Source organism: Carcharhinus amblyrhynchos, chromosome 9, assembly GCF_965287045.1.
Source record: "Carcharhinus amblyrhynchos chromosome 9, sCarAmb.v2.hapA, whole genome shotgun sequence".
Classification (NCBI taxonomy): domain Eukaryota; kingdom Metazoa; phylum Chordata; class Chondrichthyes; order Carcharhiniformes; family Carcharhinidae; genus Carcharhinus; species Carcharhinus amblyrhynchos.
Genome location: NC_137332.1, coordinates 59,657,917 through 59,685,482, shown reverse-complemented (window position 1 = coordinate 59,685,482; position 27,566 = coordinate 59,657,917). Strand labels below are relative to the sequence as shown.

Sequence of the window (27,566 nt, the reverse complement as noted above, 5' to 3'; positions counted from 1 at the left end):
TCGTGAAAAACGACATGAAATAAATCTGAAAGGGAAATTCAAACCGTTTGTAATTAAAGTTCTGTATAAATGGTGAGTAATTCATAGAATCCCTACTATGCAGAAAGAGGCCATTCGGCCCGCGCCTCTGTACCGACTCTTGGATACAGTATTCCGCCTAGGCCCAAATCCCGTAACCCACACATTTAGCATGGGCAGTACACCTAACCTGTTTGGACTGTGGGAGGAAACCCATGCAGACAGGGGGAGAACGTGCAAACTCTACACATGATGTGGAGATGCCAGCGTTGGACTCAGGTGGCACAGTAAGATGTCTCACAACACCAGGTTAAAGTCCAACAGGTTTATTTGGTATCACCAGCTTTCGGAGCCCTGCTCCTTCAGCAGGTGAATGGAGAGTTGGGTTCACAAACACTGCATATATAGACACAGACTTAATTGCAAGCTAATGGTTGGAATGCGAGTCTTAACAGGTAATCAAGTATTTACAGATACAGACCATGCATCTGTATCTGCATGGAGAGAGGAATAATCACAGGTTATCACAGATAATCACAGCGGAGAATGTGCAAACTCCACACAGACAGTGACCCAAGACAGGAATCGAACCCGGCTCCCTGGCACTGTGAGGCAGTGAACTAACCACGCTGTCAAATTTTTAGCAGTGCGTTATTTTCCCGAAGAGTTCTCAGTAAAACCAGAAGGAGGTGATTAACTATCCGCATGTACACAATAATCAATGCTGTATCTGTGGTTAGCCTCGTGAACCCTGCCTTGTGTACAGGAGCAAGCCCTTGGGGTAAATGCAGGAAGTTGTTGGGTGAGATATGTAAGATGTACAAATCTGTAAACAGAGAAAGAACATCGGACTGTGTTGGGGGGGGGGGAGGTGTGGGAGATGAAGAAGTCCGCGGGTCGGAGGCGGTGGAAACGAAATATTGAGCTCCCGGATGATCCAGTTTAGTGAATCTTAATATAACGGTGTCAAAGCCACGGAGAAGATGAAGAGATGGCCCACAATGTCAGGGATGGAGAGATTTAAGTCACCAGGAAATACACGACAGAAACTGGAGCTCTCTTCATTAGAACAGAGGAGGTGAAGAGATCTGATGGAGATGTTTCACGTGATCGGGGGTTTGGATTATTTAGAAGGACGACATTTATTTATTTCGCTGGGCAGAGCAGTCAGCACACATATCCGATTAGCACAAGGAGAGAGGTTAGATTTACTTTTTTTATCTGCGGCTTGTTAGGATATGAAATGCCTGACCTGTGGAGAAACAGATAATAGTTTCTTTTAATGAAAAAGGAGGCAAAAAATGAAAGGGTAAAGGTCATAGGTATTATTTTAAAGGCAAAGGGATGTGATGATGAACCCGGAGATTGGATGGGTGAGTTCCCTGGACTGTAACATACTACGACTTCCACATGTTTCATGAACAAATCTTGTTGCGTGTCTTAGGGATCTAGGATTTTCTTTTCTGCTCGGATGTAGACAAGACATTCAATAGTTATTTCCAGTGGTCTCAGATCTCCACAACTGGTCACAGGAGCACCATCCTCAAGATCTGGGGTTACAGACAAAAAACAATCAGAACCCGTTAACTAGTCGGTAGGTTGACCAGAATTCGTGATTTTTAAAAAATCCGTGCAAGGAATCGCTGGCTACACCAGCATTTATTGCCCATCCCTAATTGTCCTTGAGAAGGTAATGGTGAGCTGTTTTCTTGAGCCGCTACAGTCCATTTTGGTGTAGGTACGCCCATAGTGCTGTTAGGGAGGGCGATTCAAAATATTGCATTTGCTCCAGTTTGGAACATGTAATGATATAAACCATTGGGCACAGCATGCCTGTGCCGGATTTTTTTAAAAACGCTATCAATTTGGTCTAACTGCCCTCGTTCTCTATGGTCCTTGCATTTCTTTCCATGTTCCTAACTCTCTGTCCAATTCCCTTTCGGAAGCTACAGCTGCAATCTGCTTCCACCATCCTTGTCAGCAGCGTATACCAGATCATAACAACTCTTTGCCTCAATTAAATTCCTCCCCAGGTTCTACTCCATGTCCTCTGGTTATCGACTTACCTGCCAATGGAAACAGGTTAGCCAGTAGTAGTCAAATCAATATTGTGTTGAAATAAATATGAAGGGACAGCTCCAGATGATGGATGCGAGCACAGCAAGATTATAATCGCAGCCAAAGAGTGTTTCGTAGTGATTAACACCAGGGTCTCAAACCTGGAAGAGTTAGTATCGTGTGTTTCAAAATAGGAGCAGAGATAAGAGGGACGGATGTTTATTGTCTGTGTCAAATCCATGTATCTATGTTTGTCCCAGCCTCAGATTTGAAATGTCCGGCTCAAAGGGGGAGACCTGGCTATCAGCTCCACACAGAAACTTGCTGACCAAATCTGAGGTCCGGAGGCTCTTACAAAAATACAAGAGGGAGCGAGACGAAGCGTCCCGGAGAGGGGAGATCAGCCGGGACAGGTTACACGCGATCGAGACGGCGACCAGAGCTCAGATTCGTGAACTCAAAGAGAAGATCACCAGTCTGAACTCAGAAAACAGAAACCTGAACAGAACGATCAAAAAGCTCCAACCCGAGCTGCACTTAGACAGCAACGCCAGACTTCGGAGCAGACTGAGCAAGGAGGTGGTGAGAGAACTCAAACAGAGGGCGGAACAATGCAAGAATCTCCTGCAAGAAAATACCAGGTTAAATCAGCAAATAGATCAACTGGAAGCGGATTTGGCACAGGCGGAAAATGCCAGGAAGCTTTTGGAAGAGAGTCTGCAAGCCGTCCAGAGTCAGGTGAAGAATCTGACTGGTGAGAACGAGCGGGTGCTAAAACTGTGGGAAGAAGCCAAGGTTCAGAGGGAGCAGACCCTGCGGATTAACCGCTTCTTCCGACAGTCCCTGTTCAATAAACAGAAGTCTTACCAGACTTTGGATAAGTGCATTCAGACCATGGCCTCAATCCCCATTTCCAGGAGGTTTCAGAAGAGAAGTACTGAGGGCATTGTGAAACAACAGGATCTGTTGCACCAGCAGACCATGAACATGAGGCAAAAGTTTGTGAATCGGGTGTCAGTGATCCCGAAAGAAAATCGAGGCAGCAATTCAGCAACATCATCGACAAACACCTACAGAATTCCCCCAAACTGAAGACCATTCGCCGGGAGGAGAGAATCGCCCTGTTAGTGTGGGCATAATAACACAGGGCCTGGATACCAGATAGCTGTGTTTCACAAAGAAATGTGAATTTTCAGTGTGTGTTATGAAACGTTTAAAGGTTTATTGCTTCTAGAGGGTGATTTGGCTTTCATAATATTATGGCGTGAAATAATTTCTAATCTCAGGGGTGTTTGCACATTTTGGTCTTTATAAATATCCTGTACAATAAGACTGATTAAAATTGTTCTCTATTAAACTAACTCGTGTTACCGATGTATCTGAAGTACAGCACTCAATATCAAATAAATGGCAATCAATCCTTTCTAAAATAAAGGAACTTGTATTTATATAGTATTTATATAAACCTAATTTGATTTATTATTGTCACATGTATTGGTATACAGTGAAATGTATTGTTTAAAAGCATACTGTTCATAGAGCAGGGAAAGAGTGCAGAATGTAGGGTGTAGAGAAAGATCTACACCCTAACAAATGCAAGATAGGTCCATTCAGAAGTCTGATGGCAGCAGGGAGGAAGCTGCTCTTGAGTCAGCTGGAACATGACTTCAGATTTTTGCATCTTTTTCCAGTTGGAAGAAGGTGGAAGAGAGTACATCTGGGGTGTGTGGAATCTTGATGACGCTGACTGCTTTTCTGAGGCAGTGGGAAGTGTAGCCAGAGTCAATGGATAGGAGGTTGCTTTGTGTGATGGACTGGGCTACATTCTTTGTAGTTTTTTGTGATCTTAGACAGAGCAGAGACCCCAAAGTGCTTTGCAGCCAAATTAATATGTTTTGAGGTGTACTCACTCTTGTATTCAAATAACTCCCACACGCAGCACAGTTCCCAGACAACACTGCCAGAACGAGGAATTGTCATTGGCTTGTCCACCAGGGAAGACAGACAGGCCCCCAGTTAAATCACATGGGCATATGTCTGGCATGATTGCCATTCCAATTACAGGGAATTCTGCTTTACGTTAAAAGAGTAAACAGTCTCACAACATCTTCATCCAATGAAGGAGCAGCGCTCCAAAAGTTCGTGATACCAAGTTGGACTTTAACCTGGTGTTGTGAGACTTCTTACAGTGTTTACCCCAGTCCAACACCAGCATCTCCACATCTTAAATTAAAAGAGACAATTTAAATATGACCATCCTATAAAGTCTTACATTTGTAACACCTTCTCCTCCAATAATCAAGAAAAACATTACTTTAGTAGTGATTTTTCTATCAATATCAAAACTTAACTGAATATTTAACCACAATCTTACGCCATTGGGTACAAGTAACATTTTCTGTCCTTTTGTCACATTTTACCATTAAATATCTTGTCTTGGCAACAGTATAATGCTCAACTCATAACAGAAGAGCGATCAGTTTACTAGTTGACCAGGTGAGGCTCACACTGCTGTTTGTGGCTTTGTGAGGACAAGAACTGAAAAGCTGTAGTTTCTCCATCCTCCTCCCACTCATGATTTGTCTCTCCACAGCATGCTAGGTGTGAGCAACAGGTAAAGATGCTGTTAACACATATATCTGTACACCATAGAGAAATAGCTTAAAGTTAGGTAGACTGGATATAGCCAGGCACATTGATAACCCACATTATGGAAACAACTGTGAGTTTAGTCACAAACATAGGGCATAAGATTCGCTGCTGCTAACAGAGCAATAGTTAGGGATAATAAAAAGACTGCCTGTGGTGTAGAAATAACACCAGAGGTGTGGTGTGCAGTGAAGCATACACCACATCTTGAAGGAATGTACGAGGTCCAAGTTACAAAAAGCAAATGGTCTGCAAGGTGTGTTGTTTCTACAACTAAGCATAAAAGGGGGAAAAAGGTCACTGAGATAGTCGGGACAGCAGTGATTAAGTTGGCAAAGGATTGATTACCGCCAATCTGAACTGGACATGTAACAGTGTTGGATAAGATGGATGAGTTCACTAATGCACTCTTGTGATAACAGGAGACATTGTTAGATGGGGAGTAGAGGGGATGGAAACTTGGGGCACCTCGAGCCAATAGGGGAATGACAACACATAGATGGGATAGGGACCACCAATTAGGGGAGAACAACACATTGCAAAGCCATTACAATGCTTGTAAAAAAAGTATAAAAATGTGCTGCAAATCGATGTAAGGTGTGCCTATTTTATTGGACACCCGGTCTTGCAAGAACGTTAAATAAAATATCTTGCTCCTTCAGAACTTGACTTGACTAAATTGTTTGACTGTGAGCTGCGTTTCTCACACTAGGTTTTTGTAATATTTAAAGAGCTTAAAGAACTGGAGCAAGCCCACTCGCTGGACCACATAATATCCATCTGCTCATAGATTCTCTCTCATTTAGTGAACCCCCCTGAAGGAAAGTTTTGCACAACATTCCATTTCCCAAAATGGAAGTGAGTACAAAAAGAACAGGCTCAGAGTCCCTCTTCAACTGCTTAGCTCACCGATTTTAATTACTAATCCAATGTTATATTATTTGAAAAAAGGTAGGAACTATGTTGTTAAATGCACATATACATGTATATCCAGAATGCCACATCACTCATGATTGCTAAAGTAAATGTATCATTCCACAGTACATACTGATTTCTGGGAAGTACATTTGGTATCAGCCCCAGCATCTGTCTAATGGTGAGATTATTTCAAACTTCGGGGACTCACCACAGCAGGTCAGAAGCTGAGGATCCTGCAGCGAGTAGAACCCTTAATAGTATTGATAGGCAAAGGGACCTGGGTATACAGGTACACAAGTCACTGAAAGTGGCAACACAGATGGAGAAGGTAATCAAGAAGGCACATGGCATGCTTGCCTTCATCAGCCAGGACATTGAATTTAAAAATTGGCAAGTCATGTTGCAACTTCATACAACCTTAGTTAAGCCGCACGAAATATAATGTTCAATTCTGGCAGCCACACTACCAGAAAGATTTGGAGACTTTGGAGAGGGTATTGAAAAGACTAGGTATGAGGAGAGGTTGGAGGAACTTGATTTGTTCTCACTGGAATGACAGAGTTTGAGAGGTGACCTGATAGAAGTCTACAAGATTATGAGAGACGTGGACACAGTGGATAGTCAGAAGCTTTTTCCCAGGGTGGAAGAGTCAATTACTCGGGGGCACTGATTTAAGGTGCGAGGGGCAAGGTTTAAAGAAGATGTATGATGCAGATTTTTTACACAGAGAGTGGTAGGTGCTGGAACTCGTTGCCAGGAGGGGTGAGGGTGGGGGATGTGGGAGGGTGGGGGGTAGTGGAAACAGATATGGCAGTGCCTTTAAGGGGCGTCTTGACAAATACATGATTAGATGGGAATAGGTGGATATCGATAGATGGGAATCACTGGATTCCGGGGAAGTGCCGGAAGATTGGAAAACGGCTAATGTTACGCCGCTGTTTAAAAAGGGTAGCAGGCAAAAGGCAGGGAATTATAGGCCGGTTAGTTTAATTCCTGTTGTAGGAAAAATGCTTGAATCCGTCATCAACGAAGAAATAGCGAGGCACCTAGAAAGGAATGGTTTGATAGAGCAGACGCAGCACGGATTCGTTAAGGGGAAGTCGTGTCTGACGAATTTACTGGAATTCTATGAGGATGTGTGTAGTGTGGTGGATGGAGGGGAACTGGTGGATGTGGTGTTTCTCGATTTTCAGAAGGCGTTTGATAAGGTGCTGCACAAAAGGTTATTACAGAAGGTTAGGGGGCATGGAGTTGGGGGTAAGGTGTTAGCGTGGATAGGGGATTGGCTGTCAAATAGGAGGCAGAGAGTGGGTGTCACTGGGTGCTATTCGGATTGGCAGTTGGTGACTAGTGGACTGCCCCAGGGATCGGTGCTGGGGCCTCAGCTATTTACCATTTATATAGATGATCTGGAGGAGGGAGCTGAGTGTAAGGTGTCAAAATTTGCTGATGACACAAAGATAAGTGGAAAAGCAAATTGTGCGGAGGGTGTGGAAAGTCTGCAGAGGGATCTAAGGCTGAGCGAGTGGGTGAGGACCTGGCAGATGGAATACAATGTTGGCAAGTGTGAGGTTATCCACTTTGGCAGGAATAATAGTAGGAAGGACTACTTACAGGGCGAAAAGCTGCAGCATGCTACGGTGCAGAGGGACCTGGGGGTCCTTGTGCATGAGTCACAAAAACCCAGCCTACAGGTGCAGCAGGTGGTCAGGAAGGCAAATGGGATGCTGGCCTTCATAGCGAGGGGGATTGAATATAAAAGCAGGGAGGTCTTGCTGCAACTGTACAGGGCACTGGTGAGGCCGCAGCTGGGGTACTGTGTGCAGTTTTGGTCGCCGCACTTACGCAAGGATATTTTGGCCTTGGAGGGAGTGCAGAGGAGGTTCACTAGGCTGATACTGGAGTTGAGGGGGTTGAACTATGAAGAGAGGCTGAATAGACTGGGCTTGTACTTGTTGGAGTTTAGAAGGATGAGGGGGGATCTTATTGAGACGTATAAGATGATGAAAGGGATGGATAGGGTAGAGGTGGAGAGATTCTTCCTGCTCAGAAAAGACAGCAGGACTAGAGGGCACAGCCTCAAGATAAGGGGGGGGCAGTTTAGAACAGAGCTGAGGAGGAACTTCTTCACTCAAAGGGTGGTGAATCTCTGGAATTCTCTGCCCATTGAAGTGGTGGAGGCTGCCTCGCTAAATATATTTAAGACGCAGGTTGATAGGTTTTTGATAAGAGAGGGGATTAAGGGTTATGGGGAGAGGGCGGGAATGTGGAACTGAGACACGACAGATCAGCCATGATCTTATTGAATGGCGGGGCAGGCTCGAGGGGCTAGATGGCCTACTCCTGCTCCTATTTCTTATGTTCTTATATGGTCCCTGGAAGGGGAGGGGGTATTAGTAAAGTTGGGCAGCATGGTCAGTGCAGGCTTGGAGGGCCGAAGGGCCTGTTCCTGTGCTGTAGTTTTCTTTGTTCTTTTGAGTAACTCACCTCCTGACTCCTCAAAAACTTGTCCACAATCGCTTCTCAGCATTTTGGCTAAGATCAAGTGTAGTATCGACGTGCTGTGCTTGGTTGAAGTCACTAGGTTACATTTTAGCTTCATCTGAAGCAATTTTTAAAAGCGGCATCTCAGCCTTTTGGCTAAGATGCAAATGAGTTCAAACCTGGGAGGAGCTATACCTACTCCAATCAGCTTGGATCATGTAGATCAAGCCCAAGACAGGAGGTGAGAGCCCTGTTTTGTCAGCTCGGATCCGGAATGTCTCAACTTGTTGAGACTCTGAATTGGACTTGATTTGATTGAATTGGAATAAAAACAATTCACAAGTCAGGCGTGTAATGGTATACGCTCCCCTTGTTTGGATGAATACAGTACCAATAATGCTCAAGGCAGCCCACTTGATTGGGACCCCTTCCACAAATAATTCATTCCCCCACCACTGACACAGGGTAGCAGCAGTGTGTACCATTTACAAGACGTGCTTCAGGACCTCACCAAGGCTCATTCGACAGCAACTTCCAAACGCATGGTCACTACCATCTAGGGGACATGGGCAGCAGACACTTGGGAACACCACTGCCTGGAGGTTTCCTTCCTAGCCATTCATCATCCAGACTTGGAACTCTATCATCATTCCTTCAACACGGCTGGGTCAAAATCCTGGAACTCCCTCCTTAACAGCATTGTGGGCACGGTGTACCTACATGGGCTGCAGTGATTCAAGAAGATAGCTCACCACTACCTTCTCAAGGACAATCAGGAATGGGCAATAAATGCTGGCCTAGTAGTGAAGCCTGCAGATGTCATGGGGTATGAGGAGAGTGCAGGAGCATTGTGTTGAGATAGAGAATCAGCCACGATACTGAAGATTGGCTAAATGATCTACTCCTGATCCTAATTTTTGTGTCTATGCTTCTACATCTTTTGAACAAAAAAACTTTTTTTATTAACTTGGCTGTGCACAAACAAATACACATTCAAAAGCTGCTGGTTGGATGTTTGTAATTTTTGTATTAGGAGCTGCATCTGTTGACACTGTACAGTAGCACAGTGGTTAGCACTGCTGATTCACAGCTCCAGAGGCCTGGGTTAGATTCCTGGCTTTGGCCACTGTCTGCGTGGAGTTTGCACATTCTCCTTGTGTCCTGTGGGTTTCCGCTGGGTGCTCTGGTTTCCTCCCACAGTCCAAAGATGTGTGGGTTAGGTCGATGGGCCATGCTAAAATTGCCCCTTAGTGGCTTGAGATGTATGGATTAGCAGGTAAAATATGTAGGGATATGGGAGTAACAAAGAACAAAGAGCAACACAGCACGGGAAACAGGCCCTTCGGCCCAACGAGCCCGCGCTGCCATCTTAACAAAGCATTTTCCTACACCCACCTTGACCCGTGTGTATGCGTATGGTACCTCCACTGGAAACCAGATTCAGGGGAGAATAATTTAGGGACAATTTGTTACACCAATCAGCCTAAGAGCACATCTTTGGGGTGTGGGAGGAAACCGGAGCACCCGGAGGAAACCCACGCAACCACAGGGAGAATGCGCAAACTCCCACAGACACTGGCCCAAATCCATGTATCTGCACAGCTAGCAGTGATAGTCACTGAGCTGTTGTGGTGCCCATCTGCTGGTCCAGTTTTAAGCATACACAACACGAAGTACTAGGCCACTCTCGAAACATCCAAGAGCAGCCCATGCACAACCCACCGCGTGTATGCCCCTCGTTAGACAACAAGGTGGACCGACACACCTGCGGAGTAAAAACACAAAACATCAACACATGTAGCATTAGATTTCCAGTAACGTCCCGAGGCTCTGACCCTTATTTAAAACCGTCTCCTATAACCCTCCATCCCTGTTTCACTCGTGCTTATCTAAGTAAACCTTAAACAAGTCCAGCGTGCCTGCCTCCACCACCACCTTACTTGGTAGTGCATTCCATACCCCCACGACCCTCTGTGTGAGAAACCTCCTTCTAGTATCCAAATTATACTTCTCCCCCCTCACCCTTAGCTCGTGACCCCTCGTGATATTTGTCTCCAGTCTAGGAAAAAGCCTGCCAGTTTACTCTAGCTATACCCTTCATTATTTTATACACCTCTATCAGATTCCCCCTTAATCTCCGTCTTTCTAAGGAAAAGAGCCCCAGTTTACCCAATCTTTCCTCATAACCCAGTCCTTCCATACCAGGCAGCATCCTGGTAAACCTCCTCTGCACTCTCTCCAGGGTGTCCACGTCCTTCCGGTAGTAAGGTGACCAGAACTAGACGCAGTACTCCAAATGCGGTCTAACCAACGTTCTGTACAACTGTAGCATTAGACGCCAGCTCTTATACTGGCCTGGGTGGGATTGTGGTCATTGCAGTCTTTCTGCACTGTAGGGATTCTATGACACAGTTAATTAGTAAAGTAAACAAAGTATTGGTAATCATTTCCAAGTTGAACTGAAAAGTAGAATGATATGTTAAACTTGTATAGAAACTTTGTTAGACCACACTGTAAAATGATTTTGCTCTTCACACCATAAAAAAGGTGCATGGAAGATCTACTAAAATGGTATTAGAACTGACTCAGGAAAATGAAACATGCCTAGTATTTTTTTCTATTAAAAAAGACAATTGGGGCAATAACCTGATAAATGTCTTTGAGATTGCAAAAGGGTTGATAGAAAAGGCTTGGAGAATATATTTCCACTTGCATAGGAGAACGAAAGCAGAGGACATAATTAAAATATATATCCAATAGAGAATTCAAGATAAATGTTTTTACTGGGCAAGTAGGTAGAATGTGAAACTCATTACTATAAGGAATAGTTGAGGCAACTTGTATAGAAGCATTTAAAGGGAAGCCAGAGAAGGATAGGAGTGAGACAGGGACAGGGGAAGTTGTTAATGGGATTAGGTGAGTGGGAGGATTGTGAGATAAATACCAGAATGGACTAGTTGGCCAAATGACTTGCTTCTATTCTGTAAATACTATGGTATTGAACTCTGGAATATTGGGAGCAACATCCAGTGATTTAGATGCTAGGATCTGAAACAGCAAGATCTGAATTAACTGTTCTGTAATTCAAAGAGCTACACAGGCTTAATTATAAAATTGGGAATATTTGCTATTCTGTATAGACAATCATACCAAATTGGGAGAATAAGTAAGTGTATGAAAGGGACAAAATCTTTTAAGTTTTACATTTTGGCTTCTCGCTGGCATTTGAAGGACTCATTCCCATGAGGATGCCAACCACATTTTACCCTTGGCAGCCGTCCAAAACTAAAGCATAGTGTTACCACCAACAAACAGGATGTCTGGTAATTGAATAAAGAGTAAACATTTAGTCACCATCAGCTTTCGTATTACTGAGTCTTAGGGAGTGTAATTTATCACTTCAAAGAATGTGTTTTAAGACTAATTATTTTCATCTTTTTCTTGTAAACAATTGATAAAGAACATTCCTACAGTTTCTAGTCCTGAGTGGACTTGAGTAACCAAGCAGGGCTGCCACTTTGTTTTCTCATTGGCACTTGGTAGGGATGGAACCAGCAACATGGCCTACTGCAGACAGGCTCAGAAAGCAATGCGCCCAATCTCATTTTCAGATAACTAGAAAATTGATCTAGAATCCAGGTATGGCTATATGAACAAGTCAGCATGGAGATAGAAGCTGTATAATTGGCTTTAATATATGAAGCTGAAGAAAACCTTTGGGCCGTGTTATGCTGAAAGGATAGAACATCACCTTAATACAGAGCATACACAGTTAAGAATGGATTCACAGGAACCTCATTGTCTATACACAATAGCAAATAGCTAAGTGTTGTCTGAATAGCATTCTGGAAACTGATTGTTAGTAAACAGGTTCAGTTGTATTGTGAATTTGTATCCAGCCACAATAATGATTTTCTGAAATAAAAATCTTATCACAAAGAATTGGAGCAAAGGCAGAAACTGCTGGCAATGCCCAGCAAGTCTGGCAGCATCTGTTGAGAGGGTGGAATTTCCATTCCATTTTTGGGTGGCAGGAGCAGGAAAGCCTGCAGGAGTCCCAAGCCAAGCATTATGCTGGCAGGATTTTCCAAAGCGATCCCTCCCCACCCAACCTGGCAAAGATGTTAACAGGAATTCCAAAGTTGTATTGTGCAATCCCATTTGAATACATTTAAATATTATCAAGTCTTTACACCTGATAATTCCTGTTAGATTGTCCATTCATGTTGATGTGAAGGCACGCTGATGTCAATCATAACAGGACCATATGGGCTTGCACCTGGTGAGGAGAACCCATCACAGGTGGTCAGGTGAGTGCGTTTCCTGGGGGGAGAGAAAGAAAAAGGGTCATGCCCAGGCAGTACCCAGGGATGTTCTGTGGGTGGATGTTCCATGGGGGAAGGGGACAGGATCTATTTTTAATTTCTTGTATTGTGACACCCTGATTTTTTAAAACCAAAGTTCTGCCAGGGTGGGCTCAAAGTGACATCACGTGACACTACTTCATGTTTTTCAGCTGAGTGATAGCACAGGGAGAGTCACTTTAGGGCTGCTGGCTGCGAAATTCTACCTATTTTGGGAAAATTCTGCCCAGAGTTAATTTTTTCTGACAAAGGTCATCGACTCAAAATTTTAACTTGGTTTCTCCCTCCAAACAGACCAGCTGAATACTGCCAGCTGTTTGTATCTGATGGAGCAAAAACGATTATATTTTTCAAACTTATCGTACCATTGGAAAACAGGATTATTTTGCAACAGACTGGGGCAGGCAGCTATTATTTGATTGATTTTGACAAGTTGCCACCGTTACAATGTGATTTCCTCTCCATTTCAAGTGCTCTTGGGCACTTAGCAGAAGACAAAAAGAGCAGAAAACCTGATTTAAAATAAAGCTTGATTTGCAAACGGAAGAATCTGGGTACATATCCCAAAGAAAAGATCAGGAATAGTTTTCCAAGTAAGCACAATGGCATGATAAATGCAGGAAAACAAGCCCAAACCTCTGATATGCATGACCATTGGGAAAGCCTCACTACCAAAAGTGAAAAGTTATTAGTGGGTTTTTCTTTTCATTCCTTCAGGTAAGTAACAAGTTATTTGTGAATGAACCATTTCTGTATCGGCACTCAGCACAGCATCAGATTGACAACCGTTGCTAAGTTACACTCATTATGGCAAGTGCCTCTCCTCCAATTCCTGAGAAAAGCAAATAATTATGGTCTTAAACTTTGCACTTACATTGAGAAAAAAAATTCACACACCACCTTGGTCCAGCCAAGGAAGTGCTCAGAGCTGGAAATTTAGAGAAGGGTTATATAAACCAAACCCTGTCAAAAGCTGGTGGTGATATACCCAATTTAACTTAAGCCAATTAAAAATGTATCCACCAGTCAGAAATGCAACAAAGACAATTTTAAAGATTTATTTAGACCTTTGAATTGGTATAACTGTCAAACATATTTAAGTTTCAGTTTAATCTTGTGCAACTTAAAAACAGCATTTCAACAAAAAAAACTGGCTCCTTACAAAAAACACAGATTCTCTCTTTAAAGACATACAAAAATAGATCAAACAAACCAAAAAGATCAAAATATGTCTCTGATGAAAACAGAAATCTCAGAGTCATTCTTTTAAAATATTCCGAACAGGAAATAATCTTATGCTGGTGCAGGATACAAAAAAAAATGAACTTGAGAAAAAAACGGATAAGGTGGAAGTGGATTATAAAGTCTCTGCACTGAATAGCATCAGGTCTGGGAGGATGCAGAACTTCAATCACTTCATTCTTTATACTCCAGAAACTGTTGCAGTCTTTTTCTGTGTTCTGTAGAAAGCTGGAGAGCTCTAAAATTAAAAAAAAATATATAAATCAGTTTCTGGTCAGAATGTTTTAGAATCATAAGTTATTGAATATGTTTATTTGAATATTTCACAAGAGTTGAGAAAGAAAAAGGCCAGTTTCATCTAAAGGTGGTTTTATCACAATTATCTTAAGTAAATCTATTTACCAAGGCCACAAGTGAGAGGTCTGAAAATGTATTTTGTAGCAACATTTAGAATAATAAAAGACAAATTTACTTTAAATGATCTCCAAAGGTGGTGGTTATCCTGTAAATTGCAGTTTTCAGAGAGGCACGAAGGGCAAACCGCAGTGTCTTGTAAGATGAATCCACCAGAGTGCCAGTGGATCTAGCTGGTTTGCTGGAGGCATGAGGCAGCTTGAAATGTCTGTCTACAGCCTGTTTAAAAAATAATGCAATCACAGTAAAACTAGTGGAGAATCACAGAGATTTGAAAGGAACTTTAAAGAAAATCTGAAACAAAATGTAAAGGTAAGATTTGTATGGTGTGAAATATAGTTATATTAAAAACAATTTTAATCTTTTTGGTGTCAATTTCCCCGCTAAGCTGCAGTTAGTACTGGATACAGACACAGTGATGCAGTGGATTAACCTGTTTACCTTTCACCCCAGGACCTATTCTCAAAATTCAGTTTTGAATGTTGGGATGGAAACTCCTGTCTCCTTGGTGGCTCAAATATTTCATGTTAAATTATCAGAGACAGCTTTAACATATATCTAGGTATGCAGGTTTATGGGAAATGCAAATATCATAACAGTAGGAAGTGGTAGTCATCATTAATTGGGACTAAAGTACACTGTTGAAAGTTTCTCCTTACAACTCAAATATTCAAAGTATGAAAGTACACACTACCCAGTTAAGTGTATAGATGCACATAATGAGAGTTTAAAATACCAAAAGTAAGATAGGATTCTCATTCGAGTCTCTTATACCCATTCACCACTGAATCTCCTAAATAACACTGAAGAAATTAGGAATGTTTAAAAAATAAAGCGAAGATTGAGGGACAAATTTCCAATTACAGATCATTTACTGTAATAACATAGTCCACGGGAAAAAGCAGCATTTCAAATGTGTTCTGAAGTGCCCAGCACATCCTGTAAATGAACCTTACCTCCTGGAGAGACAGCATGGCACACAGAATGGATGATAACGTTGTCTGTACTACACCATACTGGTCCTCTGTAAACGAGGCTGCTACAAGGTGGGAGAGGCCTGCAAAACAAAGACAAATACAACAACTAAATCCCAACACCAGCAAAATTAAATAAAACCCCATTACTCCTGACTGGAATGATCTGGATTCTTTGCAGTCTCTTATGATCAGTTTCATATTATATATTATATACTAAATATTTTTAAGACGCGGGTTGATGGGTTTTTGATAGGAGAGGGGATTAAGGGTTATGGGGAGAGGGCGGGAAAGTGGAACTGAGCAGCGACAGATCAGCCATGATCTTATTGAATGGCGGGGCAGGCTCAAAGGGCTGGATGGCCTACTCCTGCTCCTATTTCTTATGTTCACGATAACACACCTGGCACCATTCAGTATGACAGCTCCACCTTCAACAGGTTTGAAATTCAGGATTGGGTGAATTAAGTCTGCCTCTATCCCCTACTCTGTTTGAGATCTTTTTCTCCATCCTACTGACTAATGTTCCCTATTGACATGGAAGGTGTGCACCTGCATACACTGTCAGCTGGGAAATTCCTCAACCTACCAAGACTTACCTAGCACTTAAGTTTACCAAGCTGCAGACTAATGATTGATTATCAATCGAGCAACACATCTACAGGAAAGTAAAGTTGCGCTTGATTTATTCTGCAATGTGGAGTTTTCAGTTTATTAAATGAGATTTTCCTGCAGATCAGCATCTTAGATTGGAAATTTCAGTCTGAAGTGATTTTAACTACTGTCCAATATTCTTTGATCTGGTCAATGCAACAGATGAAGAAAATGCCATTTCTCAGTGTTTTAAAAAAAATCTTTAAGTTCACTCCATTGGATGCATACTGTTTTATTTAGAGTGGCACAATGGCACATAGTTAGCACTGCTGCCTCACAGCGCCAGGGAACCAGGTTCAATTTCCAGCTTGGTCACTGTCTGTGAGAAGTCTGCATACTCTCCCCAAGTCTGTGTGGGTTTCCTCCAGGAGCTCTGGGTTTCCTCCCACAGTCTGAAAGATGTGCTCTTTGAGTGCATTTACCATGTTAAATTCTCCCTCAGTGTATCTGAACAGTCACCAGAGTGTGGCAACCAGGGGATTTTCACAGTAACTTAATTGCAGTGTTAATATAAGCCTACTTGTGACATTAATAAATAAATTTTAAAATAAAAACAATGTTGGAAATATTTTGCAGCATCTGTGAAGGTAGAAGGAATTAATGTTTCAGCTCAGTGACCTTTCATCATTGTTTAGGAGAGTTATCAGACACGGATCAGGCATGCTGACACAATGTCTAAAAAGCCCTTCATTCTATTGCTAGTTTACCACCATTTCTAAAGTTCTGCAAGCAACAGGAGTAAAACATCAAATTTTATTCCCACTTTCAAAATTATTTCCATGACCAGCTGTATGTAGCATGTCTTCAGGAAATATTTAAAGATTTTCAGCATGAATGTGTACACACACACACACGTTAATCTTCTGTGGATATTCCAGTACCCAATTATCAAATGCCTTCACTGATAACCCTATAGCCCAATGCCCGTCACATTCATTCACACCTTAGCTGACTATGTAGGAGAGGATGGCTAGTAGGAACACTGAATGGTGGGGCTGAAAGACCCACATTCAAACAGACTGGGATGGAGGCAGGTCAGTGGAGAGATAAGCTATGGTCAAGGTCACAATGCACCTGAAAGAATCAGACAACGTGGTGTAGTTCCAGCTGAAATCAGATGCAAAGTAGGTACACATGCTCAGCTGAATGGAGAGACACTGATATAGTATGATGCCAATAGCATGACAGAAGGAAGTATTTATTACAGGAAGTAAATACAAAGTTTGTGTATATACATGCAACTTGGTTACTATATCGTTGAAAGTAGAATTTTCGTCTTCCTATTGTTACCACACCCCCTCCCAAAGCTTGGGTCACCGCCAGTGTGGAGTTTGCATATTCCCCCCGTGTCTGCGTGGGTTTCCTCTGGGTGCTCCGATTTCCTCCCACAGTCCAAAGATGTGCAGGTTAGGTGAATTGCCCATGCTAAATTTTCCCTCAGTGTACCCAAACAGGCACCATAGTGTGGCGACTAGGGGATTTTCACAATAACTTCATTGCAGTGTGAATGTAAGCCTATTTGTGACAAATAAACAAACTTTACTATCTTTCCTTCTGAACGGGAGTTGACGTGTGGCATGGTGTAAATTGGGCGGCGGGGGGAGGATTGTTAAAGATTATAGATTATATTTTCCTGCAATGGTGTTAGGTGGTGAACATATAGGAAGGGGGATTTGCTGAAGTCATGGGCTACTTCTTTCATTTTGGAGTGGAGATGTGATGCGCAACAAATTACATTATTTTGTAAATTGAGTTTGTGTCTTTACATGCCCTGTTTGTGAACAGAACTCCCATTTACCTGATGAAGGGGCAGCGCCCCAAAAGCTAGTGGCTTGTGCTACCAAGTAAACCTGTTGGACTTTAACCAGGTATTGTAAGACTTCTTACTGTGAATACCCCAGTCCAATGCTGGCATCTCCACATTATAACAATTTGGAAGACAGGCCTCCAAACAGTGAAGATATTCCCATCCTATAGTTAGCATCAGACAACAATTTTCCAGTTATATTTTTTAACGGGCAAGCATTCATTGTATATCGTTGAAGAGTACAGCTTAAACCAAAATGAAAGCATTTTGTAATTGCTGCTAAAGAACACTTCCTTAATAATGGTGTCTTTTTGGTATCTTAAAGCTTTAAAAAAAAATACAACTTCAATCAGCAGAGCAGAGCAGAACAATTATAACCCACCAAGAGTTAATGAAAAAGTCCCATAACATTTGCGTTAGATTAAGTATGTTTCATATTAAACAGAACAAAATTTATTGCTAGTTAGAAAGAATTCCTTAACAGTTATGGTTTCATTCTGTAAATACCATTACACACTGGTTGTTACCTTCAAGAGCCCATATATGTGCTTGACTGTTGGCAAATAGAGCCTGACTTGAAGCTTCTGGAAGCTGGAAAGAAAAAGTAATTAAAACTAATCTCACTTCATTATAAAGAAATAAAAAAAAAGACACGCATCATAAGTAAGATTGGCAAGACAGGACAGCGGGATTTTACTTTGAGCAGACACACAAACATCAAAAATCTTATGCAACAAGAAGCAGCAAAAAAAAAAGTTAAATTTCTCCAATACCTCTCATTGAGCAATTTCTATCCTTACTCCCCACTCTCCTGTGCCCCCCCCCCTCAATTCTGATATAATCCCACCCATCTCCTTAACCAACAACTTTAATGTTGTTTTGTTCAGTTTGTGCTTTTCTCCCAATTTGCCTTCTTCCTCTTATTTGGAGAACTAAGAGATTCCTTGGTCCTATATGGTCACTATTTGATTTGATTAATTATTGTCTCATGTATTAGTATGCAGTGAGAAGTATTCTCGCATAATATACAGACAAAGCATATCACTCAGAGAAGGAAATGAGAGAGTACAGAATGTAGTATTACAGTCATAGCTAGGGTATATTGAAAGATCAACTTAGTGTGAGGCAGGTCCACTCAAAACTCTGATGGTAGCAGGGAAGAAGCTGTTCTTGAGACGGTTGGTATGTGTCCTCAGACTTTTGTATCTTTTTCCTGATGGAAGAAGGTAGAAGAATGTGTATCTGGGGTGCGTGGGGCTCTTAATTATGCTGGCCGCTTTGCCGAGGCAGCAGGAAGTGTAGACAGTGTTAATTGACGGGAGGCTGGTTTAATATTGACAGTATTACTGACAGATGGAACCAATTTCAATAGAACTCTCTGCCAAATCAGAAGCTGATGATTCCAGGACCTCTTGATCAACTCCCCAGAAGAGAAAGGGGTAGATTTTCACTGGAGGTTTGGCACAGGCACTCATTATACACTCTGTCCAACCTGTGGAAAAATGCTTTCTCAGTGAAGTGAAAATTACTTTATAGCTGAAATATGAAGATTGTTTTGTAAGCATCAATGCATTTGTCAACTCTTTTCTGCTAAATGGAGATACTACCAGTGCTATCGCTGATTGATAATAAATGAGTCTGGATCACAGTTATGATATATAGCTCCCGATCTGATTTGTACCCTGGCTAGATACCGAGTAACCGCAGGCAACTAGTTATTTATGTGCTGCTCAGGTTAGAGAGCAACAGTAACTGCTTGTAAATTTATGAAAAATATTCTGTAATAAAATACAGACACACGTAACCGAAGCATTACAGCTTTTTCTTCCCCTAAGAATTTCAAGCAGTTAACAATTGTCAGTCTCAAGATCGAAAGGGATTAAAGGATCTTGATTCAATAAGGGGTTAAGGAGTGAAGGCAGGAGAATAGGGATAAGAATAGGAGAGTATAGGGAGTTAGGAAGGGAGTTGAGAAGAAGGGCTGCAAAGGTATTAATCTCAGGATTGTTGCTTGTGGCATGCGACAGTGAGAGTAGAAATGGAATGAGGAGGAGGATAAATGCGTGACTGAGGAGTTGGAGCAGGAGGCAGGGATTCAGGTTTCTGGATCACTGGGACCTCTTCTGGGGCAGATGTGACCTGTACAAAAAGGACGGGTTGCACTTGAATCCCAGGGGGACCAATATCCTGGCGGGGAGGTTTGCTAAGGCTACTGGGGAGAGTTTAAACTAGAATGGTTGCGGGGGGGTGGGAATCAAATTGAAGTGACTGGGAGAGAAAAGAGGTTAGCTCACAAACAGAGAAGGCTTGTTGACAGTGAGGGAGGAAAGCCAGGTGATAGAGAAGGGGAGCACTCGGACCGAATGTTTCAGATGTGTCTATTTTAATGCAAGGAGTGTTGTGAACAAAGTGGATGAGCTTAGAGCATGGATGACTACTTGGAAATATGATGTGGTGGCCATTACAGAGACTTGGATGACTCAGGGACATGACTGGTTACTTCAAGTGCCGGGTTTCAGAAGGGACAGGGAGGGAGGCAAAAGAGATGGGGAGTGGCACTGTTGATCAGAGATAATGTCACGGCTGCAGAAAGGATGAGACGCCATGGAGGGATTGTCTACGGAGTCTCTGTGGGTGGAGGCTAGGAACAGGAAGGGGTCAAAGACTTTACTGGGTGTTTTCTATAGGCCATCCAATAGTAACAGGGATGTTGAGGAGCAGATAGGGAAACAGATCCTGGAAAGGTGTAATAATAACAGAGTTGTCGTGATGGAAGATTTTAATTTCCCAAATATTGATTTGAATCTCCCTAGAAATACAGAGGTTAGATGGGGAGGAGTTTGTTAGGTGTGTTCAGGAGGGTTTCTTGACAGTACGTAGATAAGCCTACAAGAGGAGAGGCTGCGTTTGGTTTGGTATTGGGAAATGAACCTGGTCAGGTGTCGGATCTCAGTGGGAGAGCATTTTGGAGATAGAATTATGATCACTATCTCCTTTACAATAGCATTGGAGAGAGATAGGATCAGACAAGTTAGAAAAGTGTTTAATTGGAGTAAGGGGAATTATGAGGCTATCAGGCAGGAAATTGGAGGCTTAAATTGGAAAGGAGGTTTTCTCAGGGAAATGTACAGAAGAAATGTGGCAAATTTTCAGGGAATATTTGTCTGGAGTTCTGCATAACAACATTCCAATGAGACAGGGAAGTTATGGTAGGTTACAGGAACTGTGGTGTACAAAGGCTGTAATAAATCTAATCAAGAAGAAAAGCTTACAAAAGGTTCAAAGAGCTAGGTAATGTTAGAGATCTAGAAGAGTATATGGCTGATAGGAAGGAAATTAGGACAGCCAGAGGGGGTCATGAGAAGGCCTTGGCAGGCAGGATTAAGGAAAACCCCAAGGCATTCTACAAGTATGTGAAAAGCAAGAGGATAAGACGTGAAAGAGTAAGACCTATCAAGTATGATAATGGGAAAGTTTGTATGGAACTGGAAGAAATAGCAGAGGTACTTAGGCCGGTTAGTTTAACGTCTGTTGTAGGAAAAATGCTTGAATCCGTCATCAAAGAGGAAATAGCGAGGCATCTTGAGATGAATTGTTTAATACAGCAGACGCAGCACGGATTCGTTAAGGGGAAGTCGTGTCTGACGAATTTATTGGAATTCTATGAGGATGTATCTAGTGCGGTGGACGGAGGGGAACCGGTAGATGTGGTGTTTCTCGTTTTTCAGAAGGCGTTTGATAAGGTGCCGCACAAAAGGTTATTACAGAAGGTTAGGGGCATGGAGTTGGGGGTAAGGTGTTAGCGTGGATAGGGGATTGGCTGTCTAATAGGAGGCAGAGAGCGGGTGTCAATGGGTGCTATTCGGATTGGCGGTTGGTGACTAGTGGAGTGCCCCAGGGATCGGTGCTGGGGCCTCAGCTTTTTACTATTTATATAGATGATCTGGAGGAGGGAGCTGAGTGTAAGGTGTCAAAATTTGCTCATGACACAAAGATAAGCGGAACAGCAAATTGTGCGGAGGGTGTGGAAAGTCTGCAGAGGGATCTAGATAGGCTGAGCGAGTGGGCGAGGACCTAGCAGATGGAATACAATGTTGGCAAGTGTGAGGTTATCCACTTTGGTAGGAATAATAGTAGGAAGGACTACTACTTACAGGGCGAAAAACTGCAGCATGCTACGGTGCAGAGGGACCTGGGGGTCCTTGTGCATGAGTCGCAAAAACCCAGCCTACAGGTGCAGCAGGTGGTCAGGGAGGCAAATGGGATGCTGGTCTTCATAGCGAGGAGGATTGAATATAAAAGTAGGGAGGTCTTGCTGCAACTGTACAGGGCACTGGTGAGGCCACAGATGGAGTACTGTGTGCAGTTTTGGTCGCCGCACTTAACGCAAGGATATTTTGGCCTTGGAGGGAGTGCAGTGGAGGTTCACTAGGCTGATACCGGAGTTGAGGGGGTTGAGATATGAGGAGAGGCTGAATAGACTGGGCTTGTACTCGTTAGAGTTTAGAAGGATGGGGGGGGATCTTATTGAGACGTATAAGATGATGAAAGGGATGGATAGGGTAGAGGTGGAGAGGTTCTTCCCGCTCAGAAAGGATAGCAGAACTACAGGGCACAGCCTCAAGATAAGGGGGGGGTGAGGGGGGGAGCAGTTTAGAACAGAGTTGAGGAGGAACTTCTTCATTCAAAGGGCGGTGAATCTCTGGAATTCTCTGCCCGTTGAAGTGGTGGAGGCTACCTCGCTAAATATACTTAAGACACGGGTAGATAGGTTTTTGGTAGGCAAGGGGATTAAGGGCTTATGGGAAGAAAGCGGGAAAGTGGAACTGAGCCACTTCAGATCAGCCATGATCTTACTGAATGGCGGGGCAGAGATGGCCTACTCCTGCTCCTATGTTCTTAATGAATACTTTACTTCAGTATTCACTATGGAAAAGGATCTTGGTGGTTGTTGCATAGACTTGCAGCAGACTGAAAAGCTTGAGCATGTAGATATTAAAAAAGAGGATGTGTTGGAGCTTTTGAAAAGCATCAAGTTAGATAAGTCGCCGGGACTGGATGGGATGTACCCCAGTCTACTGTGGGACGTGAGGGAAGAGATTGCTGAGCCTCTGGCGATGATCTTTGCGTCAGCAATGGAGATGGGAGAGGTTCCAGAGGATTGTGAATGTTCCTTTATTCAAGAAAGGGAGTAGAGATAGCCCTGGAAATTATAGACCAGTGAGTCTAATCTCACTGGTTGGTAAATTGACAGACAAATCCTGCCTCTCGGGATCTTATGAACATTTGAAGAGGAATAACATGATTAAGAACAGTCAGCATGACTTTGTCAAAGGCTTATCATGCCTTACGAGCCTGACTAAACACATCGATGAAGGAAGAGCAGTAGATGTAGTATATACGGACTTCAACAAAGCAATTTTAAGGTGCCCCATGCAAGCCTTATTGAGAAAGTGAGGGGGCATGGGATCCAAGGGGACATTGCTTTGTGGATCCAGAACTGGCTTGCCCACAGACGGCAAAGAATGGTTATAGATGGGTCATATTCTGCATGGAGGTCAGTCACCAGTGGAGTGCCCCAGGGATTTGTTCTGGGACCCTTACTCTTTGTGATTTTTGTAAATGACCTGGATGAGGAAGTGGAAGGATGGGTTGGTAAGTTTGCTGATGACACAAAGGTTGGAAGTGTTGTGGATAGTGTGGAGGGATGTCAGAAGTTGCAGCGAGACATTGACAGATTGCAAGACTGGGCGGAGAATTGGCAGATGGAGTTCAACCCAGTTAAGTGTGAAGTGGTTCATTTTGGCAAGTCAAATAGGATGGCAGAATATAATATTAATGGTAGGACTCTTGGCAGTGTAGAAGCTGCGTGGGTTGAAGCTGTGGTTAAGAAGGCATATGGTGTGTTGGCCTTCAGCAATCGAAGAATTGAGTTTAGGAGTCAAGAGATAATGTTGCAGCTATATAGGACCCTGGTCAGAGCCCACTTGGAGTACTGTGTTCAGTTCCAGTCACCTCGTTACAGGAAGGATGTGGAAGCCATCGAAAAGGTGCAGAGGGGGTTTACAAGGATGTTGCCTGGATTGGGGAGCATGCCTCATGAAGAGACGTTGAGTGAGCTTGGCCTTTTCTCCTTGGACAGACGAAGGATGAGGGGGTGACCTGATAGAGGTGTATAAGATGTTGAGAGGTTTTGATCGAGTGGATAGTCAGAAACTTTTTCCCAGGGCTGAAATGGTTGGCACAAGAAGACACACGTTTAAGGTGCTGGGGAGTAGGTACAGAGGAGACGTCAGGGGTAAGTTTTTCATTCAGAGTGTGGTGGGTGTGTGGATTCGATAGGGTCTTTTAAGAGACTTTTACATAGTAAGATTGAGGGTATAGGTAAGCCTAGAAATATCTAAGGTAGGGACATGTTCAGCACAACTTTGTGGGCTGAAGGACCTGTAGTTTTTCGATGTTCTAATCATATCAGCCATGATTGAATGGTGGAGCAGACTCAATGGGCCAAATAGCCCAATTCTGTTCCTAAGGCTCTATATATGCTTTAAGGTCTATTTTGCACCAGCGCTTCTAACTAACTAAAAATGAAAATAACTTGCATTCATATAGTGCCATTGACAACTTCAGGATGTTCTTGTACCTGTTACCATCCCAAAGTATGTAGTTAACCACATTCATTGTTGTAATAGAGGAAACGCAACAGCTAATGGCTGTACAGCCAGATCCCACAATACAATCAAGCCAACAAAATAATCCTTCCAAATCTGTGGCCTGATCAGAATGAGAAGCTCGTCATTCATGCCGTCTGAGGGTGCAATACTTCAAAAGAAAATGAAAACAGGAGAGAAAGTGATGACAGCATTCATTATACCATTACCAAAACACCATTATTTATAGTTTGAAATACAAAGAGAAACCTTTTCTTAAAAAAAAGAGGGAAACGGACTATTTATTTTTGCATTATGATTATGCATTAATACCTTTCAGTTTTATTTACGGCTTGTGAAACTAATGGAATATTTGAAAGATATCTGGCTTTCATCCTCACCATTCTAATATGGAAATGCTCACACGACCTTTCAATTGGCAAAGTGAATAGCATTGTAAGAAATACTTCAGTCCGAAACCAATTTTACCCTAATGACAACTCCCATCCAACGAATTCGCTGACACAACTTTAAATGCTAAATTACAAGAGCCATTTGTTTGCACGCCAAAAATCAAGAAAAACCACCGCAAACAGCACAAATGAATTGTTGAGTGTGGCAGAGCCATTAATGCAAGGATGCAGAGCAAAGCTACTGTACAAGCAAAGGTGCAATAAGCGATGCAGCATGCAACATGCAAGAAGGGCATAATCTGACATGCTGCTGATGTGATGCAATGTAAATGACAGTCACGACAGTACCTTTTTAAATAAATACATTATCAGCCCCCGTTTCGAAAGGAAAGTCTTAACCTAAACAAACAAAACATATTTCAAAGCACGTTAATACATTTTGTTTTAAGGTGCTGGATGGAGGCTACAGGTTAAATTTCATAAGGTAGCGGACTAAACAACCAATCCAGAACAGAGCTATATTCTGTGCCATAAGTGAGATCAGAGTCAGATACTGTAGGTCTTCAATTGTCCAATATCGCCATATATTTGTTATGTAATTAAAATCAAACATTTAACTTATTTAAAATAGACACTAACTCATGCACAGGTTGCAAGACAGTCCCAGTGATGTCACCGTGAAATGTATTCTTCTCTTGACCCTGCTCTCTATCTGCAATGCCCTCATGTAGTGTATACATGTGTTAACCCGCAAAACAAAGGCATGAAAATCGAAATTCTGAGTCTCTGACAAAATATTTACACAAGACAAGCCAAACCAAAAAAAACTGCAGTGTGTTTTGAAACAAAACATAGAGGAAGCACCCACAGCTGGGTCATCACCTTTCCAAATCTGTCTTCCTTCCTAGTACTGCACTTCAATGAAGTAACAATTTACATAGAACCCTGAAAAACAAACTTTCTCCATCACAAATAACTCTGATCTTTCCGCTATTTGACGTCCAGATCAAGTTTCTTTGAAAATGAGTGACTGGTTCGTTTATAGCCATGACGGGTCTCAACTGCTCTGGAATCACCAGAGGATTTCTAGAATCAAGGACACCTCTACTGGGAAACCAGCAATTTAAATTTCCTGCCACAATGTTACCCAAGAGGCTTGAGACAGAGCAGGTGAAAACGGACAGAGATATAGCGAGAGAGAGAGAGAGATAGAGTGTGCAAGAGATTTTTTAATAAATTTGTTCATGGAATGTTGCTGGCTGGGCCAGCATTAATAGTCCATCCAACAGCATTTAAGTCACATTGCTCTGGGTCTGGAGTCACCATGTAGGCCAGACCAGGTAAGGACAGTAGGTTTCCTTCCTAAAGGACATCAATGAACAAGTTGGGTCTTGGTGACAATGGCTTCAAAGTCATCATTTGTCTTTTAATTCCAAGTTTACAACGAATACAAATTTCACCATCTGCCATGGTGGGATTTGAACCCGGGACTCCAGAGAATTACTCTGGTCTTTGGTTTATTAAATTGCTGTGGTGCAGAACCATCTGTTCCTTTACCTACTGATTCACCTCTGGAAGCAAACAATTAGTTCATTCAATCGAATAGGACACCGTTACCTGATCTTGCCTCTGAAGCATCCATTCTGAAACAGCACTGTGTTTAGTCACTTCAGGACTTCTGTTGCTGACATGAGCAGTTTGACAAACAAATTCACTTGTGCTCGTTGGATACTCTGAAAATACATAGGCACCGTTAACCTTCAATAATGCTTGGAATTCAAACAAACATCAACCTATATTCTCAATGTGCTTAATATTTCCATTGATTTTAATCCTTCTGCACTAAAAAATTAAACTAAAAGCTATTCAAATTATTTGGCTTCTGTTTTTACCCCACTTGCTTTGCTAATGAATGCTGTAAGTTTTATTTCAAAGCAAGCCTGACTCACAAGAGATATAGTGCGTGAGGAGAGGGTTCAATTTGATGGAGATGCCCCACGAAACCAGTAACATGCACAGTTTAAACACATACATAAAGATTAAGTAGTATACAGAGGACTTATATCAATAGTGCAATAGCAGTCAATATAGCACCCTTGTAAAGGGGATGGATAAAAACATGGTGACAAACAGGAGAAAGGTCAGAAATATAAGATCTACATGTAATGAAACAGATGCCAAACCAATTGTTATTAACCTAATACTGTTGCATTCACTAATTCAGAATCAGGACTCTGTTTTGGCTATCTAATTACACATTTCAATTGTGCTATGTCCAAATCAATTTTAAAAACTGCTGTCAATTTTTAATACTTTTCACAATTAAGATTGTAATCAGATCTTTCAATGGAATAGCATTTCAATGCCTACAGACCGACTCCAGCACAGACCTACCTGAGGAAGTAGAAGTTGAGGTCCAAAGCTTTGGCCCCTTCCTCAGTATGTGAGGACTCCGTACAGAGCAGTAATTGGGAGAGCCCAAGTTGCTCATCCGATTTACCGCTGGAGAGCCCAAAGGACTACACAGATCTGGTGAAAGAGGGAAGCTAAGCAAGTTCCTGAACGAGCTGCCTGGAGGCTTGATCAGTGATGATGGCAGAGAACTCTGGGATTGACGAGCAGAGAGTGGTGTCCGTAAGGAAGGCTGGTAGCTGGCAGACTCTTCAAGGCAAGAGGTTCCTGCAACAGCAGGTAGATTGTATAAAAAAAAAAATTGATATCTGGACCGTGTCAATTCAAATTAACTTTCCAACAAGATAATTTGACTGGTCAAATACCTAGTTAATATAGGAGCGTATCCAATATTTTGACAGTCTGAAACAACTTTATATCGCTGAAATGGTCAGAAATAAATACTGTTCTACACAATTGTTTCAGAAGCAAGTGACAGACTGTAAACACTAATCTGAAATGGAAGAAAA

At 42.4% G+C, this 27,566-nt stretch overlaps 2 protein-coding genes across 3 annotated transcripts in view; one reads left to right on the top strand and one right to left on the bottom strand.

The window, feature by feature from the left end:
- The first annotated feature begins 2,349 nt into the window (after window positions 1–2,349).
- Window positions 2,350–3,168, top strand: LOC145348568 (uncharacterized). Its single transcript, XM_080196758.1, has one exon. The coding sequence runs from the start codon at window positions 2,350–2,352 to the stop codon at window positions 3,166–3,168; it is 819 nt and encodes a 272-aa protein (XP_080052884.1).
- Window positions 3,169–13,545: 10,377 nt separating this feature from the next.
- The window catches only part of ndc1 (NDC1 transmembrane nucleoporin), a 28,898-nt gene continuing 14,877 nt past the window's right edge, over window positions 13,546–27,566 (bottom strand). The window contains exons 12-18 of one of the 2 annotated variants that reach the window (XM_080195762.1): window positions 27,040–27,324; window positions 26,263–26,378; window positions 24,994–25,044; window positions 18,110–18,173; window positions 15,104–15,204; window positions 14,206–14,366; window positions 13,546–13,971 (exon numbers count right to left, since the gene is read on the bottom strand). In XM_080195762.1, the coding sequence (XP_080051888.1) occupies window positions 13,908–13,971; window positions 14,206–14,366; window positions 15,104–15,204; window positions 18,110–18,173; window positions 24,994–25,044; window positions 26,263–26,378; window positions 27,040–27,324 (842 nt within the window). In that variant the 3' untranslated portion in view covers window positions 13,546–13,907. The remainder of the gene's footprint in view (window positions 13,972–14,205; window positions 14,367–15,103; window positions 15,205–18,109; window positions 18,174–24,993; window positions 25,045–26,262; window positions 26,379–27,039; window positions 27,325–27,566) is intronic. The other variant, XM_080195763.1, reaches the window with a different exon arrangement.